The sequence below is a fragment of the Coregonus lavaretus genome, assembly GCF_964263955.1.
Source record: "Coregonus lavaretus genome assembly, chromosome: 7".
Lineage (NCBI taxonomy): Eukaryota > Metazoa > Chordata > Actinopteri > Salmoniformes > Salmonidae > Coregonus > Coregonus lavaretus.
Genome location: NC_139994.1, coordinates 46,124,165 through 46,144,735, shown reverse-complemented (window position 1 = coordinate 46,144,735; position 20,571 = coordinate 46,124,165). Strand labels below are relative to the sequence as shown.

At 42.7% G+C, this 20,571-nt stretch overlaps 1 protein-coding gene across 1 annotated transcript in view; it reads left to right on the top strand.

Moving 5' to 3' along the window:
- LOC311132979 (protein NDRG2) overlaps positions 1-10,604 on the top strand; it is a 42,924-nt gene extending 32,320 nt beyond the window's left edge. The window contains exons 5-16 of the mRNA XM_084166383.1: positions 276-396; positions 6,220-6,282; positions 6,453-6,513; positions 6,962-7,048; positions 7,748-7,804; positions 7,995-8,098; positions 8,626-8,664; positions 8,965-9,016; positions 9,135-9,182; positions 9,291-9,326; positions 9,567-9,618; positions 9,755-10,604. Of these exons, the coding sequence (XP_084022509.1) occupies positions 276-396; positions 6,220-6,282; positions 6,453-6,513; positions 6,962-7,048; positions 7,748-7,804; positions 7,995-8,098; positions 8,626-8,664; positions 8,965-9,016; positions 9,135-9,182; positions 9,291-9,326; positions 9,567-9,618; positions 9,755-9,918 (884 nt within the window). The 3' untranslated portion in view covers positions 9,919-10,604. The remainder of the gene's footprint in view (positions 1-275; positions 397-6,219; positions 6,283-6,452; positions 6,514-6,961; positions 7,049-7,747; positions 7,805-7,994; positions 8,099-8,625; positions 8,665-8,964; positions 9,017-9,134; positions 9,183-9,290; positions 9,327-9,566; positions 9,619-9,754) is intronic.
- The last annotated feature ends 9,967 nt before the right edge of the window (positions 10,605-20,571 follow it).

Below are 20,571 nucleotides of genomic sequence, written 5' to 3'. Positions count from 1 at the left end.
TTATGCTTTTCATGTTTTGGAAGCTTTTCAAATTTTAACTCTCTCGCTTTCTCTCTCACTTTCTCTTTCTCTTTCTCGCTTTCTCTCTCTCACTTTCTCTCTCTCTCTCTCTCTCTCTCTCTCTCGCTTTCTCTCTCTTTCGTTCTCTTTCTCTCTCCCTTTCTCATTTTCTCTCGCTCTCTCACTCTCTCACGCTCTCTCTCTCTCTCTCTCGCTCTCTCGCTCTCTCACTCTCTCTCTCGCCCTTTCTCTCTCTCCCTCTTTCTCTCTCACAGGTAAAAGCTGCTTCTCTCCTCTGTTTAAGTTTGAGGAGATGCAGGAGATAGTGAAAAACTTCACTCTGGTCCACATTGATGCTCCTGGCCAAGAGGAGGGGGCCACCACCTATCCTATGGGGTATGCATAGCGTGTGTGTGAATGTGTGTGTGTTGTGTGCGTGCGTGCGTGTGTGCATTTGTGTGTGTTAGGGTTGGGCTGTATCCAGATTTTCATAACTTACAGTTTTTCTCAATTGCTAAAACACAATTTCTGAAACCTTGCTCCATTTCCTGAAAACATTAAACACAAAACCTCATCTTCAAGCACTATTTACAAAACCTCTGACTCCTCTCGCAAAATGAAACATTCGCCTCAAAACAGTTTTACCTGTGTTCAAAATCAAACACTGCTCTCAAATCATAAACAAAGTGATCAAAATGATATACACTCTCAAGCAGTCAGTAAACAATACACCGAAAAATAGAAAACACATTGTTCAAAACATACAGTTCTCAGGGAGAAGTACATTTTTACAGTTTTTTCTGAATGCTTAAGCGCTAATCGTGATTCTTGTAGCACAATTTCTAAAACTATTAATACGTATAGCAAAACCACTCACTGAGTTTGCAAAACTAAAAGCACAAACACTGCTTTGCACTCAGTTTACAATTTTGTAACACACACTTTGCAAAACTGTAGGCACAATTCACTGCACAACACTCTTTTTGCAGAACTTTAAACACAACTCACTGCTTACACTCAATTACCAAATGTCCAACACACTCCTAGCAAAATTATACACATGTATGGCTATCATTAACACTATTTTGCCAACTGTCTGGCACACTTGCACATGTGAAAACTGTTGTAGATAATTAGTTCACTTTGCAATCAGCCTAAGCACTATAAATAAGCCACAGGTAAGCTGTCTGTGTGGAGTACAATGGAAGGAGCAGTAAGAGGGAGAAGAGTGAGAATCAGAGGAGGCCGAGGAGGCCGAGGGAGAGGACGTGGAGTTGAAGAAGTTGGAGGAAGAGGACGTGGAGTTGAAGAAGCGAGAGGGTTAGAGGAAGTTAGAGGAAGAGGACAAGGAGGAGCAAGAAGAGGACGAGGAGGGGAAAGAGGAAGGGTAAGAAGAGTAAGAAATAGAATAACTGATGACATCAGAGCTACAATAGTGGACCATGTCATCAACCATGGGATGACCCTGAGGGAAGCTGGCCAACGGGTTCAGCCTAATTTGAGCCGCTACACTGTGGCAAGCATCATTAGGACATTTCGAAATGAGAATCGGTAACTACTTTGTAGCACTGCCATACTCTAATGAGAAACACAACAGTACCATACATGCAAAAATACTGAAATTGTTACTTTACAGAATTGCTAGACGTCCAGATGTTGGGGGCAGAGGAAGAATGTTCACTCCAGAGCAAGAGACCCATATAGTGAACATGGTGATTGCCAATAATGCAATAAGACTGCGCGAAATACAGCAGCGCATAATTGATAATGACACCATCTTTCAAAATATACACAGTGTAAGTATTTCTGCACTAAGTCGTGTACTTGCGCGCCACAGAATAAGAATGAAGCAAATTTACAGAGTTCCTTTCGAGAGAAACACAGAACGTGTAAAGCAACTGCGATATGACTATGTGCAGGTAAGCTATAGTGTCATTGGTTCTGAATTTGGAAGTGCATACTGTAGTGCTGTGCATGGGCCTGATGTGTTGCATTTGTTTTGTCTTGTCCAGAGAGTGATGGAACTAGAAGCAGATGCCATGGGACATGAGCTACTTTTTGTAGATGAGGCCGGTTTTAACCTCAGTAAAACCAGGAGACGTGGCAGGAACATTATTGGACACCGTGCCATCATCAATGTCCCAGGACAACGTGGTGGTAACATAACCATGTGTGCAGCTATAAGCCAAAATGGTGTTGTTCACCATCATGCAACCTTAGGCCCATACAACACTGCACACATTATTGCATTCCTGGACACCTTACATGACATGCTCACTGTTCAGAGACCAGAGCATACCCGATATGTCATCATATGGGACAATGTTAGTTTCCATAGGGCTGCTTTGGTCCGCAACTGGTTTACAGACCACCCATTCTTCATGGCACTCAACCTCCCTCCATACTCTCCATTCTTAAATCCCATCGAGGAGTTCTTCTCTGCCTGGCGCTGGAAAGTGTACGACCGTCATCCTCATCAACAGGTAGCCCTTTTACAGGCAATGGAGGAGGCATGTGGAGATATTGACCAGGCATCATGTCAGGCCTGGATACGGCATTCAAGGAGATATTTTCCCCGGTGCCTTGGACTGGAGGATATCACATGCGATGTGGACGAAATTTTGTGGCCGGACCCAGAAAGACGACATGATGTAGGCTGATTGCTTTTCTTTTTTGTGTGAAATTACTATTTTGTGTTCTGACTTTGTCTTGGTTTTGATGAGTGTGAATAAACACCAATACTTGAAGTTTGGATCCTTGTATGTTTACATGACACTATGACAAAAGTATGACCTCAAATTGACATCTGTACACAGAGAAAGCAAAAGCCAGATGTGTTTTGTATTCATACCATCAGTGTGTAGTTGGCACATTGTGTGCTTAGTAGATGATGGCTTGTGTTTACTGTTTGATACGAAAACACCATTTTTAAGAAGGTGTGAAGAGTTAATCTAGCTGTGTTCGCTTTTGCAAGAGAACTACAATGTTTTGATAATTGGGTGAAAGGTTTTCTTATTTGTGTGTAGAGTTTTGCAAAAATAGCCAATAGTTACAAAAAATGTGCTTAACCAATCAGAAAAAACTGTAATCTCAAAACAAATTTCATATTTTTCCGTCATTGTCTTTTGATGAACAAAAACATGTTCTATCATAGTAGCTCAAAATTGATCAGAAATTACTACTCTGCTTTGCTCTTTGCAATTTTGTTTTTTGTTCTTCCTCCTCCTTGTACCCCTATTTTTACAGTACTGTACCCTGCATCTCACAAACTTCTCCTTTGTCTCTGTGATACTGTAATTCTTGTTCTTAGTTGATATGAACCTGCAACCAGTCAAAATCTATTGAGCAGTCAGTACTGTTAACAAATGGAAAGCACAATGTTCAGGGCCATACAATTTGTCCATTGTACAGTATACAGCCTACAATGCACTGTACTATAGTTTACAATATTAAAAGGGACAAAAATCAAAGGAGTAAACATGTGATCAATGTGCTTCTTCTTGTCTTTGGGCTGGGTCAGGCCAGAGCACTTCGTCAACATCACAAGCAATATTGTCCTCCTGAGGCAACGGGGGAAGAAGCCTCTTGTGTGCCGTATCCAGCCCTGACATGATTCCTCACCTATATCACCACAGGCTAAATCCATGGCTTGCAGCAGATTTACTCTGGTGTAGGGTTGTCTATCATACACTTTCCATCTCCAAGAGGAGAAAAACTCCTCAATCGGATTCAGGAAAGGCGAGTATGGAGGGAGGTACAAGTTCATCAACTGCCCATTGATGTTAATCCATTCCCTTACCTGAGCAGCTCGGTGGAAACTGACATTGTCCCACACTATCACATAGGTGGGAATGGGATTCTCATTTAGCTCTTGACCCTGCTGCTCTTGAACCTGCTGCTCAAATAAAATATCTCTTAGATTGGCAATAAATCTTAGAAGGTGCTGGGTGTTATATGGCCCGAGTGTAACATGGTGATGTAGAACACCATGGTTGCTGATAGCAGCACAGATTGTGACATTGCCACCTCGTTGACCAGGGACTTCAACAATGGCCCTCTGTCCAATCATGTTTCGGCCTCTCCTTCTCCTCTTTGTTAGATTGAAGCCTGCTTCATCGACAAAGATGAACTCATGGGGTCTGTCCAAGGATTCCAAGTCAAATATTGTCTGTGTAGAAATACAATATACTGTATGTAGGATTTTGTAAGTCGTACAGAGACAGTGCTATACTGTAGAGTACAATTAGGCCTACTGTATGCACTTCTGATTCACATACATTGTATGTACTGAAGAGTAATGTCATTCACATAGTATGTGTTAGTACTGTAGACAATCTGGATTACAGTAAATGTTTCTGAATGTACACTAACTTGCACATACTGAGCTCGCAGTTCTTTCACCCTTGGTGAGTTGCGCTCAAAAGGTACTCTGTATACTTGTTTAATTCCCATCCTGTTACGATGGAGGACACGGTCAATTGTGGAAATGCTCACACTGTCGATTCCCTGGAAGTGTGTGTTGTCTTGTATCACTCGTTCCTGGATTTCTCTGAGTCGTATTGCATTATCTTGAAGGACCATGCCAACTATAACGGCCTCTTGCTCCTGAATGAATATAGCTGTCCTTCCACCTGCATGTGGCAGCCTTGCAATTCTACAAAAAGTAGCTGTGCAGTTACAAAACATATTCATGCAGTACAATACATACAGTGATTAACTTTACAAATGTCTATTGAAACAGCTGCAAATAGTGTAGTACAGTACATTTGCAATTACAAAAATACAGTAGTATACTGTACCTGTTCTCTTCTCTGAATGTCCTTACTATGGTGGACACAGAAAATCGGCTCAAATTGGGTTGCACTCTAAGTCCTGCTTCCCTCATTGTCAGTCCATGGACAAGAACATGGTCTATGACTGTTGCTCGAATTTCATCAGATATTTCCACTCTTTGTCTTCCTCTTCCTCCTCCTCTTCCTCTTTCTTGCCCTCTTCCTCCTCGTCGCCCACCTCGCATACGCACTCGTCCTCGTCCTCTCACATTGTTTCTTCTATCCATTCTCAGACTTTCTCCTTCCCACCTTCAACAACCTGTTTGCTCTCTGAACTGGCTTATATTGGTTGTGTCGCATCATTTGACACAGGTTAAATCAATTTTGAGTGGTTGTGTTCAATCAATCAATTTCAATCAATTTTATTTTATATAGCCCTTCTTACATCAGCTAATATCTCGAAGTGCTGTACAGAAACCCAGCCTAAAACCCCAAACAGCTAGTAATGCAGGTGTAGAAGCACGTCAATGACATGTGTTCTCTATTTGTATTTGATTGTTGCCACTTGTGTTTACCAGTATGGATGACATGTGCATTAGAGTGCAGAATGTGTTTTGAGAATGAGAATGTGTTTAGAGTTTTGCTGAAAAGTCTAAGTGAGATCTGCAAATTGTGTTTTACCATGTGAAATAGTTTAAGGTATTGACAACAGACTGCATAATTAGCTAAATGAGTCCAGGCAACTGAGAACTTTGTTCAGCCAATGGATTTGAGTGTTTTAGCAATTGAGAAAAACTATAATACTGTTACTGTACCATACTGGGGCATACGGTATTAACGTTAGTGCACACCAGGGGCGCCTTTTCTTTCCAAACTTTTGTTTAAAACAAAATGTATGCTAACAAAGGACTAGGGAATTCCCATAGCAGACGCTAGCTTAATGCTAACAAGTGCAAGCAAACATAAACTAAATGCAAGAACAGACAACCCAGCTCATAAAGTTATACAACTATCTCAAAAGGCTACTCACACTTGATCCAGGAGGAGATTGATTGTCTCTGCTGTAACCATTAAGCTTGATCTTGCAAGCTAGCCACCTATAGCTAGCAAGTTAGCAAACCAAATGGATAGCTGGAGCCCTGAGCAGGAGGACATGTATTTGGCACATTTTAGATAGCTAGTTAACGTTTAGCTGGAAAACATTAGTATTGAATTTCAAGTTTATCTTGAAACTTCCGTTTGCTCCATGTGAGAAAACATACCATGTGACTGGCTCAATTTATTTTGTATATTTTTGTTGACGGTATTGAAAATCATACAGTCAGTATTTCAAAATACCTCACTATGTACAGTATACCGCCTACGCCTAGTGTGTGTGAGTGTGAGTGTGTGTGTGTGTGTGTGTGTGTATATTTAATAAACATATGTTCCCGCTCATGTTTTTTAGATACCAGTATCCATCCATGGAACAAATTGCAGAGATGATCCCTGCAGTCCTGACATATTTCAAGTGAATCAGACTTATTTCATCATCATTACATAATACTCACTTGTTTACCAGCATGTCCACCGTAATCGTTATTTTATTTTATAACGTAGTATTCACAAACATCTGCAATACAGACATGTTGGCACTAATAGAATATCTGTCACTAAGTTTGTACTCTCTCACTGTTCTAGTTTCCGTACTGTCATCGGAGTTGGAGTGGGAGCTGGGGCTTACATTCTCTCCAGGTTCACAGTGAGTGTCTGATTTCACCTTGTCATGTTACTGCCCCATGTATCAGTTCATACAGCTGCCCTGTGAAAAATCACAGTGTACCATTCTGTTAGCTTCTGTTATGCAGTCTCTTGGTAGTCTGTGCATTGAACTAACATGGGTTAGCATATATTTGCTATATGGTGGCCCTCCTGTAGCTCAGTTGGTAGAGCATGGCGCTTGCAACGCCCGGGTTGTGGGTTCGTTTCCCATGGGGGGCCAGTATGAAAAATGTATGCACTCACTAACTGTATGTCGCTCTGGATAAGAGCATCTGCTAAAATGACTAAAACATTTTTTTTAATGGTGCTCTCCACAGTGTATACCAATGCTTGCTTCTTTTTGTCAATTCATACAATTCAACAGTCTCAATGTACAATTTACTTATTTTTTCTCTCTCTCTTTCATTCTCTCTCCTCCGCCCTCTCAGATGGCCCACCCAGACTCAGTTGAAGGTCTCGTTCTCGTCAACATCGACCCTCAGGCTAGAGGGTGGATGGACTGGGCTGCCCAGAAGGTTACTGTCTCTTCAATATGCTTAATCTTAATTTGAGCCACTTTGCCATACTGGAAATTACAAACTTTAGCCTTTTTAAGACTCAAATATACCACAAGTTTGCATTTCCTGCCATGCAGGAAAATTCTCAGCAACAAAGGAGTGATCAAATTAAGATCCTACATCTGTATAATACAGGCAAGATTAGTATTAAATATTATTATTATCATCACTCAGAAGCCCAGAGGATTTTTGAATATGTTCATGAGTACTAGCAGCATTTCCATCAATTTGACTTTTAGATCCAATATCAATCCAATATCCTATTCAATATCACCATTACTCTTCTGTGTTGTTGTGTTGACATCTACATTACAATTCAAGTTGATACTCAATTACCAGTACATATATCCATTACTCTTGATCTAGCAGTTAATAAACAGTCATTACTGTCTTGGACAATGGGATATTTTGATTTTGACCATTTGATAAAGTAACATTTAGATGAGGAAAATACATAGTGGAATTGTATTCATGGTGGTTTTACTGTACGTATGATATTGACTGAGCTGTTATTGATTTGTCCTAACTATACCCTCTCTCTCTCTCTCTCTCTCTCTCTCTCTCTCTCTCTCTCTCTCTCTCTCTCTCTCTCTCTCTCTCTCTCTGTCTCCCTTTATTTCTCTCTCCCTCTCTATCTCTCTTTCTTTCTGTCTCCAGATCACTACCCTGACATCCTCCCTCACAGAGCAGATCCTGAGTCATCTCTTCAGTCAGGTGTGTGTGTGTGCGTGCTTGCGCCCGTGCATGCATATGTGTGCGTGTGTCTGTGTGTGCCTGGGTGGTATCAAAGTCTGTGTGTGTTATCATAGACTGGAACCCTATGTGTGTTTTTTGACTATGGAGCTATTTTCTTGATCTTATAAAACTCACATTGTTATTGTATCATTTCTGTCTTGTTTTATAGGAGGAGATGTCAGCTAATGCAGACCTGGTGAAGTCACACAGAGATCGCATCTCTAAAGCCCCCAACCTCATCAACATCGAGCTTTTCTGGAGGGGCTACAACAGGTACATACACACACAGACACACATACACACACTGGACACACACACACACACACACACTGGACACACACACACTGGACACACACACACACACACACACTGGACACACACACACACACATTGGACACACACACACACACACTGGACACACACACACACTGGACTCTCACACACTGAACACACACACACACACACATTGGACACACACACACACACACACTGGACACACACACACACTGGACACACACACACACACACACACTGGACACACTGGACACACACTGGACACACTGGACACACACACACACTGGACATACACACACACACACACACACTGGACACACACACACACTGGACACACACACACACACACACACTGGACACACACACACACTGGACACACACACACAGGCACACATGCACACACACACACACACACACACACACACACACACACACACACACACACACACACACACACACACACTAACAAACCTACAATAGTGTAACCTTCCTTTCCTCTTTTCCAGCCGCAGAGATCTGATCATTGACCGTACCAGTAACTTCAAGTAAGCATTTCACCATAATAATAATATAATAATAATATGCCATTTAGCAGACGCTTTTATCCAAAGCGACTTACAGTCATGTGCGCATACATGTTTTACGTATGGGTGGTCCCGGGGATCGTACCCACTACCCTGGCGTTACAAGCGCCATGCTCTACCAATTGAGCTACAGAGGACCATCAAACCACTTACATCTGCTGTGACAATAGTATGGAATAGGTCTCTCACTCTTTCCATTGAATATACCTAAGAGTCTCTCTGTCTCTCTCAATCTATCTCTCTGTCTCTTCTCTTTCTCAGGTGTCCTGTGATGCTGGTGGTTGGGGATCAGGCACCTTATGAGGAGGCTGCTGTACGTTTTCTACATTATATATTTTAATGTAGGCCAACCATGTAGCCATCGAACACACCCAGGTAAAGCGAATGTAGTGATGTTGATTAATTCACATTTTCCCCTCCATGTCCACCAGGTGGAGTGCAACAGCAAACTGGACCCAACAACAACCTCATTCCTCAAGGTACTCATCACCCCCTCATTCATAAAAAAAAAAAACACACACACAAGCCATTTTCCTCAGGCATTCAGTTGCTACTAAACACTATATTATCCACATCTTCTTCCTCAGATGGCAGATGCTGGTGGTCTTCCCCAGCTTACACAGGTAAGACACATTAAACATGCCAAGTCGTTAAATATATATATATATATTTAGTTCACACAAGTTGTGAATTTAACATGTGTTGTGGTGCCAATACAGAAATACAGCACGTATCATGATGAATACAACTAACCATCCAGTAACTATTGTAATTCCTGCATGTCCATGTTATTGTACAAATATCGATTTTATATAACATATTTTATGGATAAAATGTAATGTACATTCTGTGTTTGCTTACAGCCCAGCAAACTGACCGAGGCTTTCAAGTACTTCATCCAGGGGATGGGCTACAGTAAGTTATATGTGGCTATGACGACCTACTGTGACCTTTTGTGTTACTGTCTCTCTGTATTAATCAAATTATCCTCCCTCTCCCCCTCTCTCGCTCTTTTTCCCCCTCCCTCTTGCTCCCTCTCCTTCTCCCACAGTGGCATCGTCCGTCATGACCCGTCTGTCTCGTTCGCGCACCACCTCGCTGTCTTCCTCGTACTCCATGGAGGGGGAGCGCGAGCGTTCTCGTACCCTGTCTCAGAGTTCTCAGGGTGGGCAGATGCCCCCCAGCCCCTCCCATACCATGGAGGTGTCCTGCTGAAGAGAGAGAGAGAGAGAAAGAGAGAGAGAGAGAGACAGAGAATGAGAGTTTGTGTGTAAGAGAGAGAGAGAGATAGAGAGAGGAATGGAGAGAGAGGTGGATTTAGAGAGGAATGGAGAGAGAGAGAGAGGGATGGGTGGAGGGCGGAGGACCAGCTGAGAGAGAGAGAGGGAGAGAGAGAGAGAGTGTGTTCTGGGAACGTGGATGTAAAGGAGAGGGAGAGTGAAAGACAGTTACTTAAACACTGTCATTTATGAATCTCTTCACCCAGAAAGCGAAGGATAGAGGGAATGGATAAACGAAAAAAGGAAGTATTTAGGAACAAGGGAGGGAATATAGGGAAAAGTGTAGCAAGGAAAGGGCGTTTTAGGGGCGTCAGCCAGTCCTCTCTCTCCTTCTATCGTAACATCTGCAGCCAATAGAGCCTATTAACCTAGAGAGTGGAATGGCCTGTAGTGATCTCACCTTAGTGTTCACCAGTAGTAATAATTATGATAATGGGAAAGATTGTGATGATATTAACACTATTAATAATGACAATGACAATAATGTCATAGTAATATTATTATTTTTTAAATCTCTTTATTTTTAAAGTATGAAATAGAAGGGAAAAAAGACTATAGCAGAAATACTTAAACTGAAAATGTGTGTCTGTCAACTCTAATAAAAAAAGTGTTTTTTTTGTGTTTATTTTACATTGTTTATTTTTGTAACCTGCCTCAGTGAAGGCGTGAAGTTTCTCATTGGTCACTTGATCCTTAACCATAGCAACGGCCAGTGAGAGTCTACTTCCTCCTTGCTGTTGCCAGGTAGATCATTTCTTCCATTGGCCCTGTTTAAAAGTGACTGTAATTTTTGTTCCCATGAGGGGCTTGGGTTGGGCGGGTAGGGTGTGTGTGTGTGGTCATTTGACTGTGTGGAGTATCTATACCTGATCTGATTTCAGCCCATGTGAAAATAGACTAGATGTTTCCTTTTTCTTTTATATGCGAAGATGAGTTTGTTGGTACGTGTGTGTGTTTGTGATGTAACTGATGGGTGAGGATTATGATGAAGATGAGGACGGATGATGAAGAGTGACCTTGTTAGAGTGAGTGAACTCCTATACTAGTAAATCAGTAACAAGTGCTTCCAATGCTGATGGCAGTTCCAGACTTGACCATCAACAAGGTGAAGAATCTGTCGATGTGCCCTTGAGCAAGGCACTTAACTCTAATTTACTCCAGGGGCTCTCTACTACTATGGCTGACCCTGTAAAAATAACATATTCTTTGGGGGTCACTGTGCTATTGGGTTTATGATGACATACGTGTACCTGCATACATACACTACTCACATATCAAAGAGATAAGTTAGCTAATACCTTCTTGAACAAGCATGCTGTACGTGTTGTGTGATCGCTAGATGTAGGTGTTGCATAGCCCTAGAGTGATGCACTGATCATGACTGATAGTTGAAAGCACCAATAGCATGTCTGTGTGTCAGACTGACAGCTGAGAGAACCAATAGCATGTCTGAAGTAGGACCTATGTAGGAGCTATTGTTCTAGAAGATGTGAGCGGGAATTAATGCTATCTGTAATTCTGTCATGCAGTGGAAGGTACTGGGTAGAGAGTGTGAATAAGGCATTATTTAAGTTGTGTGTGTGCTTGTTTGTAAGTATGTGTATTTGAAAGCTCTCAAACCTTCTAAGCACAATTTAAGATCATGTAAGTCGCTCTGGATAAGAGCGTCTGCTAAATGACTAAAAATGTCAAATGTTAAGAGGAGAGGACACCCACTGTACCATTGGACCTTCTTATGATCTGCCAACAGGGTATAGCCAGCTACTACACCCTGAACCCTAAACCTAGAATCCTGACTGTCCACGCTCATTTTACATTTTAGTCATTTAGCAGACACTCTTATCCAGAGCAATTAGGGTTAAGTGCCTTGCTCAAGGGCACAACGGCAGATTTTCACCTAGCCAGCTCGAGGGTTCGAACCAGCGACCTTTCGGTTACTGGCCCAACGCTCTTAACCACTAGGCTACCTGCCGCCCAGCAGTTGTACTATAGGAACTGTTCTCTGTGTGTACGAATCACAGTTAGAACTGAAGTGTTATAGACTCAAAATCTATGCTCATAACTGTTTTCTAGGAATGTAATATTATCATGATTTATATATAGTAAAACCTAAAAGACTAAAAGTATTACAATAGCAGCACATCCATGTGGAGCTCAACACTGCCCTGATCCAAACCAATGGACAGAACACACTGTTGAAGGACCCGATTAGAACAAAGAACACTTAGAGAGCTGTGTGTATGTGTATGTTTTTGCGTTTGTGTGTGTATGTGTGTGTGTGAGAGAGAGTGTGTGCTTGTCTGTTTGGATTCTGTAGTTGCGCGCAATCATTCATAATGGCGTATGTCGCATTTTTTAAAAGTATGACTTTGAACTTTCCAAACCTGTTTGGGGTTTGCTTGTTTCTTTCCGATTCTCTTCAGAGCTCCTCCCCCTACATCACTTTCTTATACATTTAGTAGAGCGGGTTGGATGGTTGATGATATTGAAGAATCTGAGGTTAAGTCGGATGAGAAGGGTATTTTGATGATGGTGGTGGTGATGATGGTGATGATATTTCTAGATATTAACAGGAATGTTATGTTGACGATGAGGAGAAGGGTGATGAAGACTGAAGAATAGAAGGAATGATTAGGCTCCTCCCAGTCTTGCATTGAGAATCAACCAATCTGGCATGATGTACCAAAAAAAAAGAAAACGGGTGACGCTTAATAGTTTACCAAGAAAAGGGGGTGGAACTTATTGTTTGAGTGGACTAGGGCTGTGTGAATGTACATTTGTCCATTTATTTTCTGTTTATTCTTGTTTTTCCTTTGATCATATTCTTTTTCCAACTTTATTTTGGACAATTTTGTTTTACTACGTGAAGTGTTAGTTTCCCGTCCCAGTTAGAGCACAAGTTAGACAACAGTGTGTTAGTTCTTGTGTAAAAAGGAAGAATAATAGAAATCATTAACATAAAAAAGTTAAAGAATAACAAAATACAATCAAACATACTTGTGTGGCTAATTTGTCTGTATAATTCAATGAACAACCTAAAAAATGTAATAATATTAAAAGAAGAAGAAAGAAGAAATCTTGACTATGTTATTTTTTCATTATTAGTCAAATGGGTGGTATTCAAAATGGCATTGGAGTGAGTTTAAGTAAGAGAGAAGATTGGGAATTGCTTGTAAAAAAATTAATATATATATATATATATATATATATATATATATATATATATAGCACCAGTCAAAAGCTTGGACACACCTACTCATTCAAGGGTTTTTCTTCATTTTTACTATTTTCTACATTGTAGAATAATAGTGAAGACATCAAAACGATGAAATAACACATATGGAATCATATAGTAACCAAAAAAGTGTTAAACAAATCAAAATATATTTTAGATTTTAGATTCTTCAAATAGCCACCCTTTGCCTTGATGACAGCTTTACACATGCTTGGCATTCTCTCAACCAGCTTCATGGGGAATGTTTTTCCAACAGTCTTGAAGGAGTTCCCACATATGCTGAGCACTTGTTGGCTGCTTTTCCTTCACTCTGCGGTCACACTCATCCCAAACCATCTCAATTGGTTTGAGGCCGGGTGATTGTGGAGGCCAGGTCATCTGATGCAGCACTCCATCACTCTCCTTCTTGGTCAAATAGCCCTTACACAGCCTGGAGGTGTGTTTTGGGTCAGTGTCCTGTTGAAAAACAAAAGATAGTCCCACTAAGCGCAAACCAGATGGGATGGCGTATCACTGCAGAATGCTGTGGTAACCATGCTGGTTAAGTGTGCCTTGAATTCTAAATAAATCACAGACAGTGTCACCAGCAAAGCACCCCCACACCATCACACCTCCTCCGCCATGCTTCACGGTGGGAACCACGAATGCGGAGATCATCCGTTCACCTACTCTGTGTCTCACAAAGACACAAATCTCCAAAAGGACAGATTTCCACCCGTCTAATGTCCATTGCTCTTGTTTCTTGGCCCAAGCAAGTATTTTATTCGTATTGGTGTCCTTTAATAGTGGTTTCTTTGCAGCAATTCGACCATGAAGGCCTGATTCACACAGTCCCCTCTGAACAGTTGATGTTGAGCCCATTTATTTGGGCTGCAATCTGAGGTTTAGTTAACTCTAATGAACTTATCCTCTGCAGCAGAGGTAACTCTGGGTCTTCCTTTCCTGTGGCAGTCCTCATGAGAGCCAGTTTCATTATAGCACTTGATGGTTTTTGCGACTGCACTTGAAGAAACTTTAAAAATTCTTGAAATTTTCCGGATTGACTGACCTTCATGTCTTAAAGTAATGATGTACTGTCGTTTCTCTTTGCTTATTTGAGCTGTTCTTGCCATAATATGGACTTGGTCTTTTACCAAATAGGGCTATCTTCTGTATACCACCCGTACCTTGTCACAACACAACTGATTGGCTCAAACGCATTAAGAAGGAAAGAAATTCCACAACTGAACACCTGTTCATTGAAATGCATTCCAGGTGATTACCTCATGAAGCTGGTTGAGAGAATGCCAAGAGTGTGCAAAGCTGTCATCAAGGCAAATGGTGGCTACTTTGAAGAATCTCAAATATAAACTATATTTTGATTTGTTTAACACTTTTTTGGTTACTACATGATTCCATATGTGTTATTTCATAGTTTTGATGTCTTCACATATATTCTACAATGTAGAAAACAGTAAAAATAAAGAATAACCCTTGAATGAGTAGGTGTGTCCAAACATTTGACTAGTACTGTATATATATACTGAACAAAAATATAAACGCAACATGCAACAATTTCAAATATTTTACTGAGTTACAGTTCAGAAGAAAATCAGTCAATAGAAATAAATGAATTATGCCCTAATCTACAGATTTCACGACCGGGCACGGGCACAGCCATGGGTGGGCCTAGGAGGGTATAGACCTACCTACTTGGGAGCCAGGCCCACCCACTGGAGAGCCAGGCCCAGCCACTGGGGAGCCAGGCTGAGTTTTCACCCACAAAAGGGCTTTATTACAGACAGTCATTTGAGAGAAATAAGCTTTTTGTGTGTATATACAATTTTGGGATCTTTTATTTCAGCTCATGAAACATGGGACCTACACTTTACATGTTGCGTTCATATTTTTTTATATTTTTGTTCAGTGAATTAATGAATGTCTATTGTGTGTATGTTTATGTTCGAGAACAGCTATGACCAAGCCACAGTTTTGCCTTCCGCTGTACTTATCCATATACAGTACCTTTTCTGTTGCTGTTGCTCACCTCATTGCTAACACACACAACACACTGCATTTTTCTACAGACAACAATATAAGGACCTGAGGCCTCATTTATAACCGTTGCGTAAATTTTACACTAAATATCTGCCTGCGCTATTTCCGAAAAGACTGCGCACGCACAGAAATATTGAAATGGCGCACGCCATACATACGCATGTTTCCTATTATAAATCAGACCTGTCGGAAAACTGTGCACGCGTGAAGGAGCATTATAACTCCGCCTGAATAACGCCCATCATTCACCTTTTATGGTGACAATAACACCCTTATTTGCTGTCTACTTTGGACATTTTTGGAATTAGGCCAAGACAGTATTTCTAAAGGAAATATCAATGGCAAACTTGATCAAATGTTTTTGGAGGTTGTTTTTTGTTTAAAAAAATTAAAAACCAAATATTAACCCATCCCTCTTCACATATATTTTTAATTTTTTTATTCACAGCTTTTCTGCTACATATACATACATTTTACATACATGGTACTTTTATATAAAGCAATCACATAACAATAATACATTACCAAACAAAAGCGCTTTAATCCCACCCCTCAGCCACTCTCAGCCCATCTCACTTATCACCATAGACCACCCTCGTGCCATGTATTTTTCAATTGTGCTGTGATGTTTGACATAAATATTGAACCTTTCTAATCGTATAGTATCCACAGATTGTGAGCTAAAGATGAAAACCTTTCCTACGAGTGTTATTATATTATTTATTGACTGACTATGGTGTTCCAAATCGCCCAACACTGCTATTTGTAAGTTACATTTTAAGTGAATGTTGTGATTTTTTAACCATTCCTGAACCTGTGACCAGAAACAAGCTACATAGGGGCAATACCAGAATAAATGATCTAGTGATTCTGTCTCTTCGCAGCAAAATCTACAGAGCTGAGATTGTTGTATGCCCCATATATATAGCATTCTGTTGGTGGCAAAAATGTTGTATAATAATTTAATTTGAAAAACTTGAAGTGTTGAATCAACATGTGTTGCATCACTGTGCGTATGCATAGTCTAAAGTTTGCGGGAGGATAAACACATTCTCACCTCAAGTTCAGTTTTTCTAAACGCCAACTTTTGCGTGAAAACTGGCGCAAGCATGTTTTGGGGCATATTATGTGGGTACACAACGTTATTACATGAGGCCCCTGGCCTAGCTAGAGAAACCCAACTCCTCTCTCTACATAACCTGTTACTACTCAGTACTCTCATATACTGTACATTTCCCTGTTTGTCTGAAAACGTTGCTAGCTGGTTCGAAAAACACCTTATCCACCATTCACACCACATACCAGTTATAATACTATGTCAACACTGATACACATATTATGGTCAGTCCCACAGAACAGTCTGAGTGCAGCATTAGCCATTTCACTGGATGATATCATCTGATTATTCAAGTTATTGATCAAAAAGAGTGAGATGGAATTCAGTTGGGTAACACTTTATTTGGATAGTCTACAGACTATCAGTAACATTTCAACTAACTACCTACTAACCCTAACCCTTATCCTAACCCTAAACTTAATCCTAACCCTAGCACTAACCCTAACCGTAACCTTAGCAAGTGGTTGCTTGTCAACATACAGTTTGTTGATAGTATGAACATCTGTAGAGCATCTACAGATGGACTATCCGGCCTATCCAAATAAAGTGTGACCTTCAGGGGTAGTTGATATGGAGCAGCTGATATCATGAATGACTGGGGCTGAATGACATATTCAGGGACAAATCAAGGTTGTAAATATTTGAAAAAGGACTGAGGGAAATATCCTGACATTTCAGAAAGAGTACTGCTCTTTGGAAACTCTAGTTGAAGACCAGGTTACAAATTACTGTAATGAATACTCGGACAGAGTGGTAAGATCCAATCGCAGAATAGCGATGCTTTATTAGAGTACAGACAAGGGAATAGCTTAATCGTGGTCGGGCGGGCTGTGGTCAAAACCGGGCCAGGCATAGACAGGCAGAGGTACCAATGGAGCGGGCTTAGTCGTAGTCGAGGGCACAGGCACAGGATCAGAGGACGTAATCACTGGGTAGACAAGCAGAGGATTAAGCAATTCGGGGAGTCAAACAACAAGGCACAGGTCGGATACACGGGTAATCAAAAACAACAAACTCTCTCTCTCTCTCGGAACAAAACGCTTAGCAAGTCACAATGGAACAATACCTCGCGCCGACTGAGCTTCTGAGCACACCTTAAATCCTACACTAATTACTGACAGGTGTGCTCAGAACTCAGGTGAACCAGATCGAGTCTGATGACTCCCCCTCTCTGTAGATCGGGGAAGTGTCAGACTCTGTCTAGACCCTGCCAACCCCCGATCCCTTACAGTATCCCCCTCCCCAGGGCCGGCTCCTGACGGCCTTCTACCTCTACCGGGTGGTCTTCCTCTGGGTCGGGGTCTTGGATGATCTGGGTGCTCAGCGTGGAAAGTGGCCTTGAGAGCGGGATCCAGTATGTCCTTAGCCGGAACCCAGGACCGTTCCTCAGGTCCATATCCCTCCCAGTCCACGAGATATTCGATGCCCCCCGTCTCCGTCTTGACTCCAGTATCTCGTGGACTGTATAGGTGGTGTCCTGTTCATCCTCCAAAGGTGGTGTAGTAGGTTGTTGAGCGATTGGTGGATACATCGGGCTATAATGGACAGGTTTCAACAGGGAGACGTGGAACGTAGGGTTTATCCTGTAGTGTCGAGGGAGTAACAGACGGTAGGTGACAGGGTTAATACGTCTCTGAACTTTGAAAGGACCAATGTACCTGGGTTGGAGCTTCTTGCAGCTCCATCGGAACCGCAGGTCAAGGGTAGACAGCCACACTCGTTGCCCGGGTTGATAAGTGGGAGTAGGTCTCCGGCGTCGGTCGGCGTAGGTCTTTTGCTGTTGTGAGGCTTGACTGAGAGGTTGATGGGCCGTCTCCCAGACCTGCGCACTCCGACGGAACCACTCGTCCACTGCCGGTACCATCCCTGATGCGGTATCCCATGGGAACAGGGGGGGTTGATACCCTAGAACACACTGGAAGGGCGTTAAGCGTAGGGAGGTGTGAATGAGTGAGTTCTGAGCATACTCTACCCAAGGAAGGAATCGACTCCACTCTTGCGGCTGCCGCGAACATTGTTGCCGTAGATATTTCCCAATTTCCTGGTTGAGCCATTCTGTCTGCCCATTGGCCTGGGGATGATATCCGGAGGTTAAGCTAACCGAGATGCCCAAGCGTTCACAGAAGGCCTTCCATACCCGGGATACAAACTGGGGTCCCCGGTCGGAAACAATATCCTCCGGGACACCAAACTGCCGGAACACCTGGGTAAACATAGTCTCAGCCATCTGAGTGGCGTTAGGCAAACGGGTCATGGGTACTAACCGGCACATCTTGGAGAAACGATCGATGACCACGAGAATTACAGTATGGCCCTCTGATTCTGGTAGGTCGGTAACAAAGTCCATAGCAATGTGCGACCATGGTCGTTGAGGAGTTGGCAATGGCATCAGCTTACCCTCCGGTAGTGCACGAGGTACCTTGGACTGAGCACATACTGGACAGGATAAGACATAGTCTCTGACGTCATCTGTGAGGGAATCCTCCTGACACCTTGCTGTCCCCAGTCCGCCTGGCCTTGCTGCTATTCCAGTTTCAACTGTTCTGCCTGCGGTTACGAAACCCCTACCTGTCCCAGACCTGCTGTTTTCAACTCTTAATGATCGGCTATGAAAAGCCAACTGAGAGACCTGAGCCCTAGGACCATACGTCGGGACTACCGGCCGTGGTGACTCCTTGCTGTCCCCAGTCCGCCTGGCCTTGCTGCTATTCCAGTTTCAACTGTTCTGCCTGCGGTTATGGAACCCCTACCTGTCCCAGACCTGCTGTTTTCAACTCTTCATGATCGGCTATGAAAAGCCAACTGAGATTTATTCCTGATTATTATTTGACCATGCTTGTCACTTATGAACATTTTTGAACATCTTGGCATGGTTCTGTTATAATCTCCACCCGGCACAGCCAGAAGAGGACTGGCCACCCCTCATAGCCTGGTTCCTCTCTAGGTTTCTTCCTAGGTTTTGGCCTTTCTAGGGAGTTTTTCCTAGCCACCGTGCTTCTACACCTGCATTACTAGCTGTTTGGGGTTTTAGGCTGGGTTTCTGTACAGCACTTTGAGATATTAGCTGATGTACGAAGGGCTATATAAAATAAAATTGATTGATTGAATCCCACCAGTATTTTCGGCTGATGAGTCGTGTAGTTCGAGTGATTCCGGGATGACCAGATCCCAGCGACGTGTGGCACCATTCCATCAGTTGAGGTCGAAGAGGAGCTGGCACAAACACCTTAGACCCCGGGGTTTCTGGAGGGGCTGGTTCCGCTTGTAAGCTCTCCTGAATCGTGTCATCAATAGCCCACCTCACCGGACCAGCACGGTAACTCATGGGGAGAATAGGTTCTGGCTCCACGGGTCTTTCCGTGCGCTCGAACCGTCGGGAAAGCGCGTCCGCCTTACCATTCTTGGATCCGGGGATATAAGAGACAGTGAATCGGAAACGGTTGAAGAATAAAGACCACCTTGCCTGTCGGGAGTTCAGTCGTTTGGCACTGTGAAGATACTCCATGTTGCGGTGGTCCGTGAGCACTTGGAACGGATGCTCTGCTCCCTCCAACCAATGTCTCCACTCCTCCAGTGCTAACTTCACCGCCAGTAATTCCCGATTACCCACGTCATAGTTCTGCTCGGCAGAATTCAGTTTCCTTGAAAAGAGAGCACAGGGTCGTGATTTAGGCGGCTCACCTTGGCGTTGGGATAACACGGCTCCAACTCCAACCTCCGAAGCGTCCACTTCCACGATAAACGGTAAGGTAGGGTCCGGCTGACATAGAATAGGAGCGGTGGTAAAGCGTTGTTTCAACGTCTCAAACGCACGCACTGCCCCCTCCGTCCAGTTCAGACCGCGACCCTTGTAGCTGGTCATCGCTGACACGGGCGCTGCGGTTGTGCTGAAATTACGCACAAACCGTCTATAGTAATTGGCAAACCCTAAGAACCTCTGGAGCTCCTTCACCGTCTGGGGTTGAGGCCAGTCTTGTACCGCTTGCACCTTGGATTCATCCAGTTTAACCCCGTCGGGAGTGAGTATGGCCCCAAGGAAGGAAATCGTAGTGACATGGAATTCACTCTTTTCTGCCTTCACGAACAGAGAATGTTGTAGGAGCCGATCCAGAACCTGTCGTACATGGGACACATGTTCACTCAGAGAGTTAGAATATATTAGGATGTCATCAATGTACACTATAACAAATCGATCAATC